The sequence below is a fragment of the Rhinopithecus roxellana genome, chromosome 19 (assembly GCF_007565055.1).
Source record: "Rhinopithecus roxellana isolate Shanxi Qingling chromosome 19, ASM756505v1, whole genome shotgun sequence".
Taxonomy (NCBI): domain Eukaryota; kingdom Metazoa; phylum Chordata; class Mammalia; order Primates; family Cercopithecidae; genus Rhinopithecus; species Rhinopithecus roxellana.
In genome coordinates this window covers 8,224,019-8,242,902 of record NC_044567.1, presented here as the reverse complement: position 1 = coordinate 8,242,902, position 18,884 = coordinate 8,224,019, and the positions used below count along the sequence as shown (strand labels likewise).

Below are 18,884 nucleotides of genomic sequence, written 5' to 3'. Positions count from 1 at the left end.
CTGCACTCCAATCTGGGTAACAGGGTGAGACCATATCTCTAAATAAGTAAATAAATACATTTATACCATTAAATTTAAGTTCTAAAATTATAAATGTATACCATAAAGTTTATACCATGAAATCTAAATCTAGGCCAGGCGCAGTGGCTCACGCTTGTAGTCCCAGCACTTTGTGAGGCCGAGGTGGGCAGATCATGAGGTCATGAGTTTGAGACCAGCCTGGCCAACATGGTGAAACCCTGTCTCTACTAAAAATACCAAAAAAAAAAAAAAAAAAAACAGCCAGGCGTGGTGGCACACACCTGTAATCCCAGCTACTTGGGAGGCAGGAGAATTGCTCGAACCTGGGAGGCAGAGGTTGCGGTGAGCCGAGATGGCGCCACTGCACTCCAGCCTGGGCAACAGGGCGAGACTCCGTCTCAAAAAAAAGAAAAAAAAAAAACCTAAACCTAAACCATAGAATACCCCTTGAAGTGAGTTTGAGCTTCCCAAAACCACAGGACAGAAATGTCCAAGTGGTTTCTACTTGCTCTACTACCAGTCTAATAGCCTTCAAACCCAACGGCTCCCACCTCAGTACACTGTTCCTTTTCCAGACGACAAAACTGTCACAAAGTTCAGCATCTTTCCAGTAGCAGTTCTGTACTTCCCAAATAGATTGCTACCACTTCTCCCACAAGCACCCGAAGGAGGCTCTGGTAAGCAGCTGACATTAGATGGGTCAGCATTTGTGTAATAAACATAGACTGGGTAATTTTCGGTGAGCTTTCCTCTACCCCCTATCTAAAATTTCACAGGCCTCCTCTAGACACGCTCATCTCCCTTTACCGTATGTCCTTTTTTCTCTTCAGCACTTGTCACCAACAAACCTGAAGTTTACTGGTTTATCTCATCTATCTTGTCTTTGCCACTAACATACACGCTCCAAGATGCAGGGATTTTTGTCAGTTTTGTCCATTGCTGTGTCTCCTCCAGTGCCTAGAACAATGTCTGGGACTCTCTCAAGAAAAGCCTGGTATAGAATTAAACGGATAGCAAAATGTGTGCAAAAAGTATGACGAATCACGCAGGGTTTGCCATTGCCAGAAAGGGTATCTGGCAACCAACAGGTTCACCAATATTTGCTAAATTAACGAAATTCACGATCATTCTCAAAACATTGTGGGTCTCACAGTCACGTGGGGAGATAGTCACAACGCAGATGCCCAGGCCCCTGCCCACGAACTGATTCCATAAACGAAATGGAATTCCTGGATCACAAAGAATTAAGGCAGGTGATCAAAAGACCACATTCAGTTTGGGGAGAGGCTAGCAGAGCCGAGCAGCAGCGAAAGATGCTCACGACCACAGTTTGCAAAGCAGATACCCGAGCAGCGGCGCCTCCGGGGGCGGAGAAAAGCGCGGTCCCCGCCCTCCAGACACTTTCAGTCTGGAGCAAGGAGGCGAAGGACCCGCAGCTGCGACCCTCGGCGCCCGCGTTCTCAAGCTCCCTCCCACCTGAGCGCTCCCCGCCGCCGCAGGTCGCCCAGGCTCCGCCCCCCAGAGCTTCACCGCCCACCGCGCGCCCCGCCCGAGCGCGCCCAGCCCGCGCGCCACGGCCTCCCTCACCCTCGGGCCCCGCAGACGCCGCAGCAGAGCGTCCTCGTCGTTCTCGACGTCGCCGAAGACCAACTCCTCCAAGCACCGCTCCACGGCCGGTTTGTCCTCCTCCAGCGTCAGGCGGTTCCGCTGCCGGAGCCGTCTCTCCTCCTCCGCCGCCGCGACTGCAATCGCAGCGGCCGCAGCGCTCGGCCGGGCCGGCGGTTTCCGCTGGGATGAAGGGGCAGGCTTTTGGGGAGGCCGGCCTGGCCCCGCTCCGGCTTTCCAGTCCGGCCTCGTTCCGGGCTTCCGTTTCGGCGTCGCTCCGGTTCTCCGGTCCAGTTTCATTCGTCTCCTCCGTTCAGGCGGCATCGTTAGGTTTGAGGAGAAACGCAGGCGCTCACGTGGAACCTCGCTGCGCATGCGCCCAGGCACCTCCCTGGCCGCTGCGGCCGAAGCCCCGGAGGCCGGAAGGAGCCTGCGCAGCCTCATGCCACGTGACCAGCACTCCCTCCCTCTACGTAACTCCCACTCCCCTACCCAGCCCCGCCCCGTGTGGGAGTTCCTCCGGGAGGGCCAATCTTCCGGGTGTAGGGGGAAGCGGCGTGACTGGAGTGGAAAATTTTTCCAACACAACTTCGCAGCTGCAACATATTGAAAGGAGCGCAAGAAAGCCCGAGTATACACTGGGACGGCTGAATGAAACTTCTGCTTTTCCTGTTGACTTTAACCAGTGGACTTGACACAAGCCCCAATGCCCTTTCCACCTCTCGTCTTGGTACGGTCCTTGGAGTACGGCGCCTGCAGAGGGTCCCACGCTGGAAGCGAGTGAGGAGGGTATGTAGGGAAGTGGGCCAATCGGGGCGCGGGTCACGGCGCAGGCGCGCTGGGGAGGGAGGGCTATGCTAATGTTGTTGATATCCTGGGGCCACCCGAGTTAAAGGGGGGAAATCCGGGGGCTGCCGCAGCCGCCACCGGTCTGGGCCCAGTCAGGGGCCCCCTGTAGTCGCCGCAGTCCCGGGGAGAGGCACCTGCCCCCAGCCCGGGGAGGGGGCGCCGCGGGCTCGGGGAGCACGGACAACCCCTACCCATGAGGCCCTGATGGAAAACACAAAGGATCTGGTGAGAGCCGAGCGCGGCAGCAGCTTTGTGTGCCAGGTGGGGGGGACGCCTGCAGCTCCCCGACCCCAGGAACCCCGCAGCTCCCTGACCCCGCTCCCTGGCCTGCTTCTCCATCCCACGCCCCCTCAATCTCCGGAGCCCCCCCTCCCCCTTCCAGCCGTTAAACGATTCAGGGGTTCCCCTCCCCCCACCCCGTCAGCCCTGAACTCGTTGGGGTTCTCTCCATCTCCTCCACCCTCTGGAAGAAAAATTCAAGAAGAAAGTTTTTCTCTGCGTTCTGCCCCCGCCCCCTGCTCTGGCTAGGGGGGAAAGGCTGGATCCGAGACTTTTCCTTTTTTAGCCACCGAGGGTGGGAGAGTGGAGTAGTCCTCTCTTCTTCGCGGGGAGGGGGAGCATAGTTTTGGTGCTTTGCAGGGGAAGGTGTCTGTCCGCCTTGGGGCCAGTGCCGCGAGGCGGTTTGCACGTGGAGGTGGAAATATTGAAAGGGGGCGGGGTGGGCACGTGCGGGAGAGGTGGGAGTGGTGTTTGGGAAGCAGCCTCCAAGGCTGCGTATTTAAAAGGGTTTCAAGTCAGTGGGCTTCTATGACCATTGCATTCTCCTTTGTGAAATAAGAATCCTAATATTTCAGAGTCGGAAGAAACACTAGAGGTCATCTAAAGCAGCCGTCCCCTCTGCAGCCTCTCTGACAAGTGGTAGGTAGTCTGACCCCTGCTTAAACCCTTAAAAGCACTGAGCGCTCACTACTGCCCAGGAAAGCCCATTTTTCGGTAGTTCTAATTGTTGTCTGCCTACCCTTGTTAGACCCTTTAGTCTCATTCATGTCCTGGTTAAGTTGCTCCTTTTTTTACTTCTCAAATTTTCTCTCACATCCTCCTCACCCACCCACTGCTCATTGGCCTATATTTTATGTGCCAGGAAAGAACAGCAGGGAAGTGGAGGAAGGGGGGGTTGAGAGATAGTGAGGGCCAGCTGAAAACTTTGCTGGGTCAGGGTCAAGTGTGCTGGCTTACATGCCTGAAGGTGTTTTTTTCTACAGGAAGCTAAATAATTGCAATATGGGAATTTCATGCCTGTTTTCTCTCACCAGTGCATCTTTTTGAAGTTAGAAATTTCAGCGTCATCTCCGTGGTTCTTGTATCACAAAACACATTTGCTGATTACCTAAATCACTTCTCCTAAGGATGTCTAAAATTGTTAGGGATGGTACTGAAGCATCACCTGGTAGAGGGATGATTAGATGATTACCGCCCCCACCCATTTGACCTGTGTTCCTCCGAAGCTAGTCTTTCCTCCAAGGGTCCCTCTTCCAAATGCTTTTACTCCTTTTTTTTTTCTTTTTAAAGTAACTATCTTTTATGAGATTTGAAATTGATGGAGCATTTTAATACTTGTTTAGAGTTTACAATATTTTTAATTCTCCTTATACTAGCATGCACCAGTACTTATCCCTGGCTGGTTGAGATAGGTCAGTTGAAACTATTGTCACTGGGTGTTTCTCTAACATTCTCCTTCATTTGGTGAGCTGTGCTGCCTCCAAAAGTAGTTTTATTGGCCTAAGAATCTTGGATGTGCCTGTTTCTCCCTAATATGGTGAAGTGGGGGTCAAGACATAACAGATATAATGTAGAAATAATGCATCTGATTTAAAAGCCAGCAAATAAATTTCACCTTAAGCCCCAGTCTCCTATTTAAAAGGTTAGACTCAATTTTTCTTTCTTCCTTTTATAACTTAGAGACTATTGCTTTGCTCTTGTGTACTTAGACGGTTATTTTATTTTTCATTTGTTTACCTCAACACCAAAGAGTGTTTAGAAAGAAAATAGCTGTGCTTTTTTTTTTTTTTTTTTTTTTTTTTTTGCATCACCTCCTCTGAATAACAGGTAGCTTCTATCTAGAACCCCATACTGAATGCTTGTAAGTACCTTGCAAATTATGGTAACATCTGTCTTGAATAAGTATTTGTTCATAGTGCCTTACGTTGTTGCGTCATGTTTTTTAGCCATCCAATTTCTAACTTTCTGTAACGTTTGACATGAAATATTTCCTCTAAATCTACTCACTAGAATTCAGCTTGTGAAAAAAGATTCAATAGAGCTGTAGTAATAGTGTTTTTAACATTTTAGTTAATAAGGAGTTCCAAGTTGTTTTCCTGCTTACTTTAAACATGAACTGTCATGACTTAAGTTGACTGACTTTGGAGACATTTGCATTCTAAACATACTAGACAGGAACAACTGGTTTTATTTTTAAGACACTGCCATATTCTTTAAAGCTGGTTATATGTTGACCTTATTATCTAAACCTTTCTAAATGTTTTAGTGCTTCTTTTAGTCCCTCAATTATGTTGAAAATTGAAACAGTTACTTTAAATTGTTTTCAAACATAACAGTGGTCAAAGGAAAATATAAGTTATAGTTTAAAAGTGAAAACGTATTAGTATAAATACTAAAGCCCTGAATTACTAAAAGCCAAGAGTGCTCAGTAGTCTCAGTAACCACATTCGAAAATTAGACAAGTGACATTCTTTGGGTTGCTCTTTGTTTCTCAGCTTTTCATCTTTAAAATGTTTGCTAAATAAGATATAACCTTTCACACTTATGTATCATTAGTGTGAGGGTTTCAAAATTCAAGAAAGAGAATAAAAGCATCAGGACAATAAAAGAGAAAGGACTTACAATAGTTAAAACAAGCTAAGATGTGTCTCCTAACACCACAGTATTCTTAACTGTCCAAGATGACTTTTGAATTTATGCAAAAATTGCAGATAGATTTAATCATTATTTTTTAATAAACCTTGTCTTAAGGATTTTTTTTACCCGCAAATTTAGAATTTCTCTTCTTGCTTTGCTGGAACCCATGATAAAAGGTGAAAAGGGAAATAATTCCTATTTGAACACACCCTGAGTATGAGATAGGATGAAGTGATACAGTAGGAAGGGTGCTGGCAGTGAGGTTAATGTCACAATTCTACCACTGATGAGCTCTATGGCCCTTGTTGGACAAGATCCTGTGCCTCTTTTTTCTCATGGCAGTTGAAGGGTTGGTCTAGTATCAGCATAATCCAATAGAAATTTCTGCAGGATGGATATTTCCTATATCTTTGCTGTCCAGTTATGGTAGCTACTAGCCACATGTGGCTGTTGAGCACTTGAAATGTAACTGGTGGAACTAAAAATTGAAGAACTCAATTTTTAATTTTGCTGTTTTAATCAATGTAAATTTAAGTAGCCAAATGTCTGGCATACTGGACATACAGACATAGTACAGTGTTTTCTAAACATAACTAATCATTAGAATTACTTCTTGGCAGCTCTTGTTAAAATATAAAACCTCTCACGTTTAACTTATTTAGTAGATCTGCAGTGGGTCCTGGGAATGGGTTTTTAATGTATATCCCAGAAAGTTTATCAGGTTGGTTAGGGGAACACTCCATTAGGTGATTTCTGAGGTCCCTTCAAGTTCTCACTTTAGCACTGATAATTTAGAATTTAGTGCAATAGAAGTGAGCTCTGGACAAAGTCGGCAAGGTAGCTCTCTAAACTGTGATTTTAGGAAAGTTGCGTAACCTCTTTGAAAGCTTCACTTGCCTCATCTGAAATACGGGGTGAACATCAGCCCTTCCTCCTGCAGTTTCTATAAACCTCCACTCAGATGTTTTGCCCGCTGTTTAAAAAAATGTAAGCTGCTATAAAAGATGAGACAAATCCCAAGATAAAATGTTAAGATGTGTTCCCAGGCTTTCCTTTTTTTTCCTTTTTCACTGTGTTTAATTCCTACTACTAGTCTATTAAAACTGATTGTATACAATACTCATTAGTTTGTTCAACGTTATGACTCAATTATTTGGCCATCATTTGCAGTTTAATTGTAGGACAGGAGTGTTAAGTCCAATACTTCTTTGTATTTCTGGTGCTAAGCATAGTGATTTGTATATATCATTCAATAAATATTGGTTAATATTAGCCAGATGTAGTGGCTCAAACACCTGTAACCCCAACACTTTGGGAGCCCAGGGCAGGCAGATTGCTTGAGTCCAGGAGTTCAAGATCAGCCTGGGCAACATGGTGAAACCCTGTCTCTACAAAAAAAAAAAAAAAAAAAAATTAGGTGTGGTGGCACACACCTGTAGTCCCAGCTACTCGGTGGCAGAGGTGGAAGGATTGCTTGAGTCTGGTGGGAGACCGAGGTTGAAGTGAGCCATGATTGTGCCACTGGACTCCAGCCTGGGCAACAGAATGAGACTCCATCTCAGAAAAAAAAAAAAAAAAAAAAAAGTTTCTCATCATGTATTACTTTAAGACTTCTAAGCTTTCAAATTTGCTAGAGATTATTTTATACACTGGAGAAGTAGCCCCCTTGTGTATAGGTATGTGTTTAACCCAACTTTGTTTAATTATTAACACCCTGTAGTTAGTATTGTTCAGGATTATATATCTTCTCAGCAACCAGTTCCAAATATATTTTTTAAAGGTAAACACCAAGAGAATGTTGTTATTTCAGATCAAGTGTTTTTAAGTTATATTAAATCAATATGACATTGAATAAGCTAAGCTGTTAAATTTATTTTCTCACTTTTTTTTTTTTTTTTTTTTTTTGAGATAGAGTCTTGCTCTGTGGCCCAGGCTGGAGTGCAGTGGCATGATCTCGGCTCACTGCAACCTCCGCCTCCCGGTTCAAGCGATTCTTTTGCCTCAGCCTCCCGAGTAGCTGGGACTACTGGCAAGTGCCACCACACCCAGTTCATTTTTGTATTTTTAATAGTGGCGGGTTTTCACCATATTGGCCAGGCTGGTCTCAAACTCCTGACCTCATGATCTGCCCACCTCAGCCTCCCGAAGTGTTGGGATTACAGGCGTGAGCCACCGCGCCTGGCCCATCTCTATATTAACATACTAATAAATGATCTTGTTTGATCATTCAGACCACATTTGCCCTATAGACCCAACTTCAGTATGAATTCTATTATTTGGGGTAGAACTGATAGCTGATAATGATCTCAGGGAACCTCTAGGCTACTGCTTGTTTCAGACTTAATTTTGATATGGTCATCTTATTTTTAATTAGCTTTCCAGGTTCGTACTTAAGGATTCATAGCTTTCTTCAGGAGAACTGAAAGTCTATTCATGTGAATTTTTTTATTTTATCATACATCCTTCCTGTGTGGTAAGTGATGTTTTTCTTACTTAGAAGAGAGGGAAACTGAGACCCAAGTAATTGCTACATCCAAGGTCATAACAGTGATAGGACTAGAAGTTGAACCCAAAGAGGTAGAAATTTGTATTTCTTGTAGATCAAAGAATGAGTTCCTTTTCTCACTGTTGCTTCAAATCTTAAATATTGCTATGTAGAATATTGTCCTCTCCTGTCATTCTCTTGGGTACTTTTCCATTTCTTTAGATGGGTTATTCAGAATATTACTGCTTTCGGTTTCCTCTTGATTGTATCATTGACATGAATTTATTCTTGCTTGCACATGGAATTTGTGGGAAATAAAAACCCAGTAATCCCAAATCCTTACCATTTATGTTCCTCATAACAGTAAGCTTAGAAAGAAGGAAGGCTTTTCTCTTTACACTGATGAGTTTTATCACTATGCCAGAATGTGCTTTCATCCTCATAGTATAATAGAATGAAAAAGAGGCCTGCAGGAGCTAAATAGCTCTTGAGCTCCTACCAAGTTCAGTCATCACAGAGTATGTAGTAATTTCTGTTTGCACTTTGTGATCTCATGCATACAACATTCAAATTTAAGTTTCTAGAAAATACTTGTTCCATAGCTAAATGTAAAACTTTGAAAGTTACGTGAACCACTGCTCCCAGTGGGTTTGGATAATGAAGAATTGGTTGACTTCTGATGAGTTTATTCATATTGAAATTATACTGTTATTAATATTACTTGGCTGCATATTTATTGACACCTGCATTTAAGATTTCAAGTGTTTTCTGTCATTTCTCCCGGAGATGTTTAGTTTTGTTGGAACTTTTGTTTGATTATACCAATAAGTTAATGACTATGCCTTTTAATTCCCTTGTAGATTTCATAGGGAGGATGGTTTACCTAGGTGACAATTACAGTAGGACAGTGAAGTTATGTTGTGATTTGTGATCTCTTCTTTAATTTTGTCACTATACAAATCTTTTGTTTTATTTTTTATTATAGAAGTGCACCTATAATGTTTAAAAAAAGAGAAATACTGAAAAGTTAGATTCATCTTCCCATTCTGCTCCCACGCTGCTAAGTTTAACTGTTCCTAAGGTCTTTCTTAGTGCACATAAAAACAAACACACATATATTGATCTATGTGTATGCCAGTGTATATTGTTCCTTTGAATAAAAAGTGAGTCATACTGTGATATATTTTATTATACTATATATGGTGATTTATTTTTTCCACTCAGTATTTTACCTGTTGCTCATCATTCCCCTGCTGGTTGTAAGATTGTCTCCAGTTTTTCATTATTATTACATTAGCAAACATCCTTCTACATATTCTTTTGTCCTTGTATGTATTATGTATGAGTATTTCTGAAGGACAGATTCCTAAAAATGGAATTACCTAGGCAAAAGACATAGCCATCTTAAATTTTCATATGTAATGTCAAATTGCCTTCTAGAAAGATAGTATAAGTTTACCTTCCTACCAAGTGTATATGAGCACTGTTTTTCCCATATATATTTACTGATATCAGATATCATCAATCTGTCAATATATACCAACTTAATTTTTTAATGTACTATATACTTCATATAAATTAGCTTTTATTTTTATCAAAGTAATACATGCACTTCATGGTACAATAATTAAACAATGCTAAAAGTATGCCAAAAAAATGATTCCTTGTCCAGTTCAGCTCTGATGAGATAACTACTTTCATTCTTTTAGCTTTTTCATCTAGTATCTATCTCTCTAATTCTAAAGTTTAGGCTTATTTATTTAGTGTATTAATTTTAGACATTCGTGATTTTATACTAGACAGGGAGTTATCATAACCCAAATATAAAGCAAGGTTTACATACCTATAATCATCCCATCTTCCTATATTCAAGACCTTAAATAGTCATCTAATATGATTTGCAGTTTTTCGGGGTTTTTTTTTTTTTTTTTTGAGACAGAGTCTCACTCTGTCGCCCAGACTGGAGTACAGTGGTGCGATCTCGGCTCTCTGCAACCTTCGCCTCCCGGGTTCAAGTGATTCTCCTGCCTCAGCCTCCCTAATAGCTGGGTCTACAGGTGCCATCACCACGCCTGGCTGATTTTTGTATTTTTTAGTAGAGACGGGGTTTTACCATATTGGCCAGGCTGGTCTAGAACTCCTGACCTCAAGTGATCCACCCACCTTGGTCTCCCAAAGTGCTAGGATTACAGGTGTGAGCCACCGCACCTGGCCTCAGTTTTATTTTGAAGAGCAAAATGTTCAAGAGGCCACATTACCTGAAACATACTTATTTGATGCTTGTTTTCTATGCTTACAGAGGCTAACTGACAGAACCAGTATTCGGGGGGGAAAAAAGAAAGAAGGTTAAAATTTAAAAGGTTTTAAGATAGTCCCATGATTTATGTTATTAGTGTTCATGGTTGTTATATGATCTTGGGCAAGTTGCTTAGCCTATTTGGGCCACTGCCTCCTGTAAAATGGGAGTAACACTTACAAGGTTTAATGTGCTGCTACAAATTTAAGTGCTGAATGTGCCTGATACATACTAAGCATATTACAAATATTATGATAATAACCATAACAGAGTAGTAACAGAAATAGTCCAACATGGCTGGGTGCAGTGGCTCATGCCTGTAATCCCAACAGTTTGGGAGGCCGAAGTGGGCGAATCACTTGAGGCTAGGAGTTCGAGATCAGCCTGGACAACATGGTGAAACCCCATCTCTACCAAAAATACAAAAATTACCCAGGTATTGTGGTACACACTGTAATCCCAGCTTCTCAGGAAAGTGAGGCATGAGAATCACTTGAACCTGGGAAACAGAGGTTACCATAAGCCAAGATCATGCCGCTGCACTCCATCCTGAACAATAGAGCAAGTCCAATATTAGGTTATTGTAGAATTTACAAATAAACTCCTATAGGACGAAATGTGTTTAAGAGTTCAACTCATAAATTTAGTTTATTTCTCTACCTATAGAGATTTGTCGATTCTTATAGGTAGAGAAATAAACCAAATTCCAAATGCTCCTTATGCTCATTCCTCTGGGGGTTAAGAGTGGGAGAGGGAAGACTTGACAAATTTACTGAAAGAGGTATGGGAGCATGAAAGCCTTAGACAAGGTACAAAGATCCACTCCCAGAAAGAGAAGATCTGAAAGAAGTTCCAAAACATTGATCATAGGTTTGGAGTTTGATAGTTCACAGCTCTATGGAGAAGAGCTTAACGGTAAGCAGTACCGGAATTGGTAGCTTTAAATTATAAGCATTGCCTCATAAGGGAAACATGAAGACTTGGAGACATGGCAGTGAAGAAGGAGGAAGAAGAAAAAATTCTTTAGGAAAAGAAAAAAACTGAACTTAGAGAAGAGGGTGTTCTTGAACTGCCTATGAAACGAACAGAAATAGAAAAGAACAGGCCACATCCATGCAGAACTGTAAGAAAAAACAAACAGGAAATGTGAATCAGCATTTCAACTGATGAAAACTACCCCCATCAAAAAATGCAGGAAAAGGCCAGGTGCAGTGGCTCAAGCCTGTAATCCCAGCACTTTGGGAGGCCGAGACGGGCGGATCACGAGGTCAGGAGATCAAGACCATCCTGGCTAACACGGTGAAACCCCCTCTCTACTAAAAAATACAAAAAAACTAGCCGGGCGAAGTGGCGGGTGCCTGTAGTCCAAGCTACTCAGGAGGCTGAGGCAGGAGAATGGCATAAACCCGGGAGGCGGAGCTTGCAGTGAGCTGAGATCCGGCCACTGCACTCCAGCCTGGGCAACAGAGCAAGACTCCGTCTCAAAAAAAAAAAGAAAACGGGAAAAAATTGACACAGTGCTCCAAGTGAAATTAAATATCCTGAAACCAATGTTGAGAGATTTGAAAAATAAAATTAAGAAATATTCTGAAACAAATATAAAACTCGGAACAGAAAGGAACAAAAAACATTAAGAAATGAACACAAAGTAGATTAAACAGAAAAATAGAAGATGAAATCATAACCAGTAATGAAGTTTTAACATTCCCACAGGACAAAATTGACCAAGTTGAAATGGGAGATGGATCTGAAGTTTACTGTATATAATTGGTGTCCTTAAATATTTAAAACTGTAATCCAAGAAAACTTTCTGGAAGTGAAAAGAGATCTGAATCTAGACCTCAGAAGTTCATACCAGAAGGCACACTCAAAGATACTTCCTAGTAAAGCTGTATGACTGTAAAGATGCAAAGAATTATCAGGGTCTCCAGGCAAAGACGTGACATAGGGGCAAGAGAATTAATTAGCCCAGTGTCAGATTTCTCAAAACCAACATAACAAAGCAAGACAGTGGAGCAGCATGAGGAAAGTGACTGCTAGCCAAGGATTTTATATCCAGCTAACTGTTGTTCAGGTATTAAAACTGCAGAACAGGCCAGGCGCGGTGGCTCAAGCCTATAATCCCAGCACTTTGGGAGGCCGAGACAGCGGATCACGAGGTCAGGAGATCGAGACCATCCTGGCTAACATGGGGAAACCCCGTCTCTACTAAAAATACAAAAAACTAGCCGGGCCAGGTGGCGGGCGCCTGCGGTCCCAGCTACTCGGGAGGCTGAGGCAGGAGAATGGCGTGAACCCGGGAGGCGGAGCTTGCAGTGAGCCGAGATTGCGCCACTGCACTCCAGTCTGGGCGACAGAGCGAGACTCCGCCTCAAAAAAAAAAAAAAAAACAACTGCAGAACAACAGTTTGAATATGCAAGAACTCAGGAAATAAACTCTACTTGGTACTCGTTTACCCCTTCTGAGGACACTCCAAAAGGATGACTTTCATCTAAAAGAGATAGTTGGGAAATTTCCTACAAAAAGACTGACAATAAGTATTTCAGATATCTTTTTGAACTAAGATTAAAACCAATAGTGGGGACCTAGAGAATAGAGTAGTACATAAATGTTATACGTTCTGACAAAACAGAAAGAATGCAACTGAAATATAAGGGGATGGGAAAGGGAAAGAAAAGGAAAAACTCAGGCCATGTGTGGTGGCTCACACCTGTAATCCCAGCACTTTGGGAGGCTTAGGTGGGTGGATTACTTGAGCCCAGGACTTCTAGACCAGCCTGGGCAACATAGTGAGACCCAGTCTCTACCAAAAAAAAAAAAAAAAAAAAGTTTAGCCAGGCATGGTGGCTCATGCCTGTAATCCCAGCTACTCAGAGACTGAAGTAGGAGTATCGTTTGAGCCCAGGAGGTCGAGGCTGCAGATAGCTGTGTTTGCGTAACTGCACTCCAGTCTGGGCAACAGAATGAGACCCTGTCTAGAACTGTTCTTTTCAGAACTAGAATAAGATCAATTACTGTAGTTGAAGTAATATGAGGGAGTCAGAGGCTACCATCTAAAACTGAAAGACCAAATAGAAAAGATTAGGTAAGAAAAAAGATACGACATACTGTGAAAGCTATTAGTATAAAGGTAAGCATATTAGGAGGACTTGCCAAAATACTGAGAGAAATTTTTTAAGGGACAAAGAAAATTATGATGGAACAGAAAAAAAGTGTGAAGTACATAATGTACACCCTAATGATAAAATATGTGGAGAATTGACAGCAATCATAAAGGCCAGTACAAAGATGTACCAGGCAAATAGAAACCCCAAGAATGCAAGACTGGCAATGCTGATAGCAAAGTAGAATTCAAACCAAAAAAAGCATTAAATCAGACAAAAGAGAACAGTTTATAATGCTAGAAACCATGATTCACAACAAAGAATAACAGTTAAATATGTACCAAATAACACAGCAACAATCTGTATAAAGCAAAATCTATATGAAGTATAAGAAGAAATAAAAAACTAAAATTAGAGGACTTTGACACTTAGCACAAGATGTAGTGGATAAAAAAGGATATAAAAGATCCAAATAATATAATGCAAATTTTCAAGTATATCCCTAATAATCAAGAATATGCTGTTGCCATCCCGCCCCCTCACTCTGTCTCCCAGGCTGGAGTACAGTGGCGTGGTCACAGCTCACTGCAGCCTTGACCTCCCCGCCTCAGGTGATCCTCCCTCCTCAGTCTCCCAAGTAGCTGGGACCACAGGTGCACACCACCATGCCCAGCTAATTTTTTTTTTTTTTTTTTTTTGCTTATTGTAGAGACGAAGTCTCTCCATGTTGCCCAGGCTAGTCTCAAACGCTTGGGTTCAAGCAGTCTTCTGCCTTGGCCTCCGAAAGTGCTGGGATTATAGGCATGAGCCACCATGCTGGGCCAGAGAGTATGTTCTTTTTAAACACAGAATATTCACAAAAAATTGTCCATCTATTAGAAAAACATTAGTAGGTCCCATACAAGAAAACAAAAATCCAAAAAGCAAAAGGACATTGCACTTCCCGTCTTGAAATTAAGAAACCTTGTATTACGTATTCACAGAAAACCTTGTATAAGAATTTGTGTGGCAGCTTTATTCATAATAAAATCTGGATGAAGAAAGGGTAAGCTGATACATTGACAAGTATTACTCAACAATAAAAAGAAACCTTTTGTACATGTAACATGAATGAATCTCAGAAATACTATGCTGACTGGAAGAAATTAGACACAAAAATATCCATGCGATTTTATGCCATTTATATAAAATCTTAAATATATACGAAATCTAGTCAAAGCTGATAGAACTCAGGATTGGGGAGAGCTTGAGTGGGAAAGGACAGGAAGGAGCTTTCTAGAGTGACTGAAAAGTCCTGTATTTGGATAAGTGTTCAACAGCATGCCTTAATTTTAAAACTTTTAATGGGTAAGAGGGAAACCCAGATTGCAAAGTTTCTGGAAAATGTTGATAAGGAAAATACTACCTAATACTACCTACCAGAATCTGTGGAATACATTTAAAGCAGTGAGCAGAGGAAAATTCATAGCCCTGAACACTTACATAAATGAAAATAAATTCCCAATTCAGAAATGAACAAAGTAAGCCGAAAGCACAAGGGAAATAAAGATAAAAGTTGAAGTTAATGAGTTAACAGAAAAACTATACGTGTAGATGATGAATCAGTCTTGGACTCTTGAGGCAAGAGTCACATAATAGATAAGTCACTAGCTAATTTAACCAAGTGGGGAAAGGGAGAAAGCACAAATAAAATTTTAAGACATGACAATGGGAAAATAACATTGGATACAGAGGAAATTGAGAGATATTTTAATACAGAACTATTTTGCACAGCTCTGTACAAATACATTTCAAAACCTAGATGAAATGGATAATTTCTTAGGAAAATACGGTTTAATAAAATGGACCTCATTAGAGATGAAAAGAAAATAAGACCAATTTTCTTAGAAGAAATACAAATTTGTCAAGGAACCATCCCACCAAACACCAGGCCTAGGTGGTTTCACAGGGGAATTCTGCCTGACCAGATATTCCCGATGCTACATGAATATAGAAAATGGAAAGCTAATTATTTTTATGACGTAAGAGTAATACTGGATTATGCGCAGTGGCTCACACCTGTAATCCCAGCATTTTGGGAGGCCAAGGTAGGAGGATCACTTGACCCCAGGAGTTTGAGATCGGCCTGGGCAATTGTTGTGAGACTTCAACTCTACAAACAACTAAAAAATTAGCTGAGCGCAGTGGTGTGTGCCTATAGTCCCAGCTACTTGGGAGGGCTGGGCTGGGAGGATCACTTGAACCCAGGGGTGTTGAGGCTGCAGTGAGCCAAGATCATGCCACTGCACTCCAGCCTGGGCAGTAGAGCAAGACCCTGTCTCAAAAAAAAAAAAAAAGTAATACTGATTTCTTAACCTGATAAAGATAGCTCAAAAAGTGAAAATTACAGAGATACCACATACAGATACTAATGAAAAACTTATTGTGCAGTCTCTCACACCATATTACAAAAATACGTTTTGATGAGTGAGTTTTATACCAGGAATACGAGGATGATTCAGTATTTAAAAATCTATTTTATGTAATTCACCATACTAATCGGTCAAAAGAGAAAAAGTTGTGTTCTCTTTGTAGAAGCTGAAAAAGCCTATGACAAAATTCAACACCTGTTCCTAACAGAAACCTTTGAGAAAATATGAATGGATGAATACTTCCTTAACATATAATATTTTTATTTTTATGGATACACACATATGCACATGTACATAGCCTTAACCCTAAAACCAGAATCTTATTAAGAAACACCACAATCAAGAATAAAGTAAGGATGCCCATTTTCTCCATGACTTAACGTTATACTGGAAATATGAGCCCATACAGATAGAAAACAAATGGCCGGGCACGGTGGCTCACGCCTGTATTCCCAGCACTTTGGGGGGCTGAGGCGGGTGGATCACCTGAGGTCAGGAGTTCGAGACCAGCCTGGCCAACGTGGTGAAACCCCATCTCTGCTAAGAATTAAAAAAAAAAAAAAAAAATTATCCGGTGTGGTGGCACACACCTGTAGTCCCAGCTACTCAGGAGGCTAAGGTGGGAGAATCGCTTGAACCCTGGAGGCGGAGGTTGCAGTGAGCCGAGATTGCGCCAGTGCACTCCAGCCTGGGCAACAGAGTGAGACTCTGTCTCAAAAAACAAAACAAAAAACAAATTAGAGACGTAACAGTGGAAAAAGAAGAAAAGATTCTCTGGTAGTGACATGATTGTTTATCTGGAAAGCCTGAGAAAATCAATGACAAAACTACCTTCAAACAATTCAGCGAGGTAGGATATAAAATAATAAACCTTCATGTAGTGAGAAAATAACCAGTTAAGAAAATACAACAAAAGAAAAGATTACAATAGCAACAACAAAACATAGATTGAGCATCCCTAACCCGAAAATCCGAAGTCCAAAATGCTCCAAAATGTGAAACTCTTTGAGCACGGACATTACAGCACAGATAAACCACATGGCAACTGAGTGACACCTTTGCTTTCTGCTGGTTCAGTGTACACAAACCTTACTAAATGCACCATTTTTTTTATACTGTACTAATTATCTTCAGGCTATGTGTATAAGTTGGATATGAAACAAGCGAATTTCGTGTTTAGACTTGGGTCTCATCCCCAAGATATCTTATGTGTATGCACATATGCCAAAATCTGAAATGCTTCTGATCCCAATCATTTTGGATAAGGAATACTCAACCTGTAATTAAATTCCTGAGGATTTACTTTTTAAAAACGTGTTAAAAACCTATGTGAAGCAGGCAATATAAAACATTCCCAAAAGACACAAAGCAGACTTGAACAAATGAAAAGACATCCATTGTTCTTTGGACATTCCAAAATGTCACTTTTTCCGAAGTTAATTCGAAATTTAGTGAGATCCTAATATAAAGACTGATAACTTTGGTATAGAGTTGAACTATCTAATACTGAAATGCACTTGGAAAAATAAACATGCAGGAATGTAAAAACATTAAGAGATTTTTGAGGGGGTATCTAGCTCTGCGAGATATCAAAATACATTCCAAACCCTTAATGATTCAGAAAGCAAGACATTGACACAAGAATAGACAGACCAGGGAAATAGTGTGAAATCCAGAAATGGACACAACTACATATGGAAACCTAGCACTTAAAGTGGTATTTTAAATCACTGAGACAAAGATGGACATTTTGATAAAAGATGTTGGCACAACTAGATAGCCATTTGGAAAAAATATTAGAGCTGTTCTTCATGCCATACATAATGATAAAGTCCAGACACATCAGATCTAAATATAAAAACTATACAAATGCCAGGAAAAAATATGGGAGAATTTTTCTGTACCATGCTTCAGGAAAAAGTTTTCTGACTCATGATCAAGGTACAATGAAATAAAATACTGATAAATTTTGCTACCTAAGATATTTTAAATATATGGGGAAAAACTTCATGTGCAAAATCACAATTTTGCATACATACAGATAAAGGGTAAATGTAAATTTCTCAATGCCAAGAACTTTGAAGAAAATTAAGACTAAAAATCCTAAAGAAGAAAAAAGGTAGAGGTAGGCACATAAAACCACAAAAAAGAAGATAAAATCCTCTAGGGCCGGGCGCAGTGGCTGACGCTTGTAATCCTAGCACTTTGGGAGGCTGAGGCAATCAGATCAAGAGGTCAGGAGATCGAGACCATCTTGGCTAACACGGTGAAACCCCGCCTCTACTAAAAATACAAAAAATTAGCTGGGCATGGTGGCACGCGCCTGTAGTCCCAGCTACTCGAGAAGAAGCTGAGGCAGGAAAATCGCTTGAACCTGGGAGGCAGAGGTTACAGTGAGCCGAGATGGTGCCACTGCACTCCATCCTGGGCGACAGAGTGAGACTCTGTCTTAAAAAAAAAAAAATGCTCTGTAGAACTGCACTGAGTGCCCAGATCTTGGCTTTCAATACCAGTTCTTCACTAATAAGGACTAGAGTTCCTTGGAAAAATTACCGATTTCAGGGCTGGAGCAACATAGGTGTAAAATGAGCCTGGAATATCTTGATATGCAAGAAAGGAAGGAATTCCTCAAAATGCAGATGAAAGTATGTCAAAAGAACATTAGGAGGCCTGGCATGGTGGGTCACGCCTGTAATCCCAGCACTTTGGGAGGCTGAGTCGAGCAGATCACTTGAGGCCAGGGGTTCCAGACCAGCCTGGCCAACATGGTGAAACCCTGCCTCTAGTAAGAATACAAAAATTAGCCTGGCTTGCTGGTGCACACCTATAATCCCAGCAACTCAGAAGGCTGAGGCACAAGAATCACTTGAACCTGGGAGGCAGAGGTTGCAGTAGCCTGAGATCACGCCACTGCACTGGCAACAGGGGGAGACTGTCTCAGGAAAAAAAAGGCACACAAGAACGAGTTCAGGGGCATCATTGTGGCCAATTCTGGCATATATCGAACCCCAGAATAAGAATAGTGATGAATGATAAACCACTGGGAAAAAAATAGAAGTTAGTGAATTCATACTGATAATAAATAGGTAGGTATGTCAATAAAAGGGGGTGATAGATTTCTTGCTGACTGATAAAAAAAAGTGCTGGAGTTGGGAAATCGTTTTGCAGCCACCATATTAATGTTTGGTTTGGCACA

General features: G+C 41.6%; 2 protein-coding genes across 8 annotated transcripts in view; one reads left to right on the top strand and one right to left on the bottom strand.

Annotated features, from left to right (window-relative positions):
* UTP18 (UTP18 small subunit processome component) overlaps positions 1–2,048 on the bottom strand; it is a 36,270-nt gene extending 34,222 nt beyond the window's left edge. For both annotated transcript variants that reach the window (XM_010386212.2, XM_030922596.1), the window contains exon 1: positions 1,609–2,048. In XM_010386212.2, the coding sequence (XP_010384514.2) occupies positions 1,609–2,001 (393 nt within the window). In that variant the 5' untranslated portion in view covers positions 2,002–2,048. The remainder of the gene's footprint in view (positions 1–1,608) is intronic.
* A 10-nt stretch (positions 2,049–2,058) lies between these two features.
* Positions 2,059–18,884, top strand: part of MBTD1 (mbt domain containing 1) — an 83,446-nt gene continuing 66,620 nt past the window's right edge. For 5 of the 6 annotated variants that reach the window (XR_004054882.1, XM_030922595.1, XM_010386211.2 and 2 more), the window contains exons 1-2: positions 2,414–2,700; positions 3,330–3,393. The gene's annotated coding sequence lies outside the window, so the exon portion shown is untranslated. Of the gene's footprint in view, positions 2,701–3,329; positions 3,394–18,884 lie in introns of all 6 variants that reach the window. The other variant, XM_030922593.1, reaches the window with a different exon arrangement.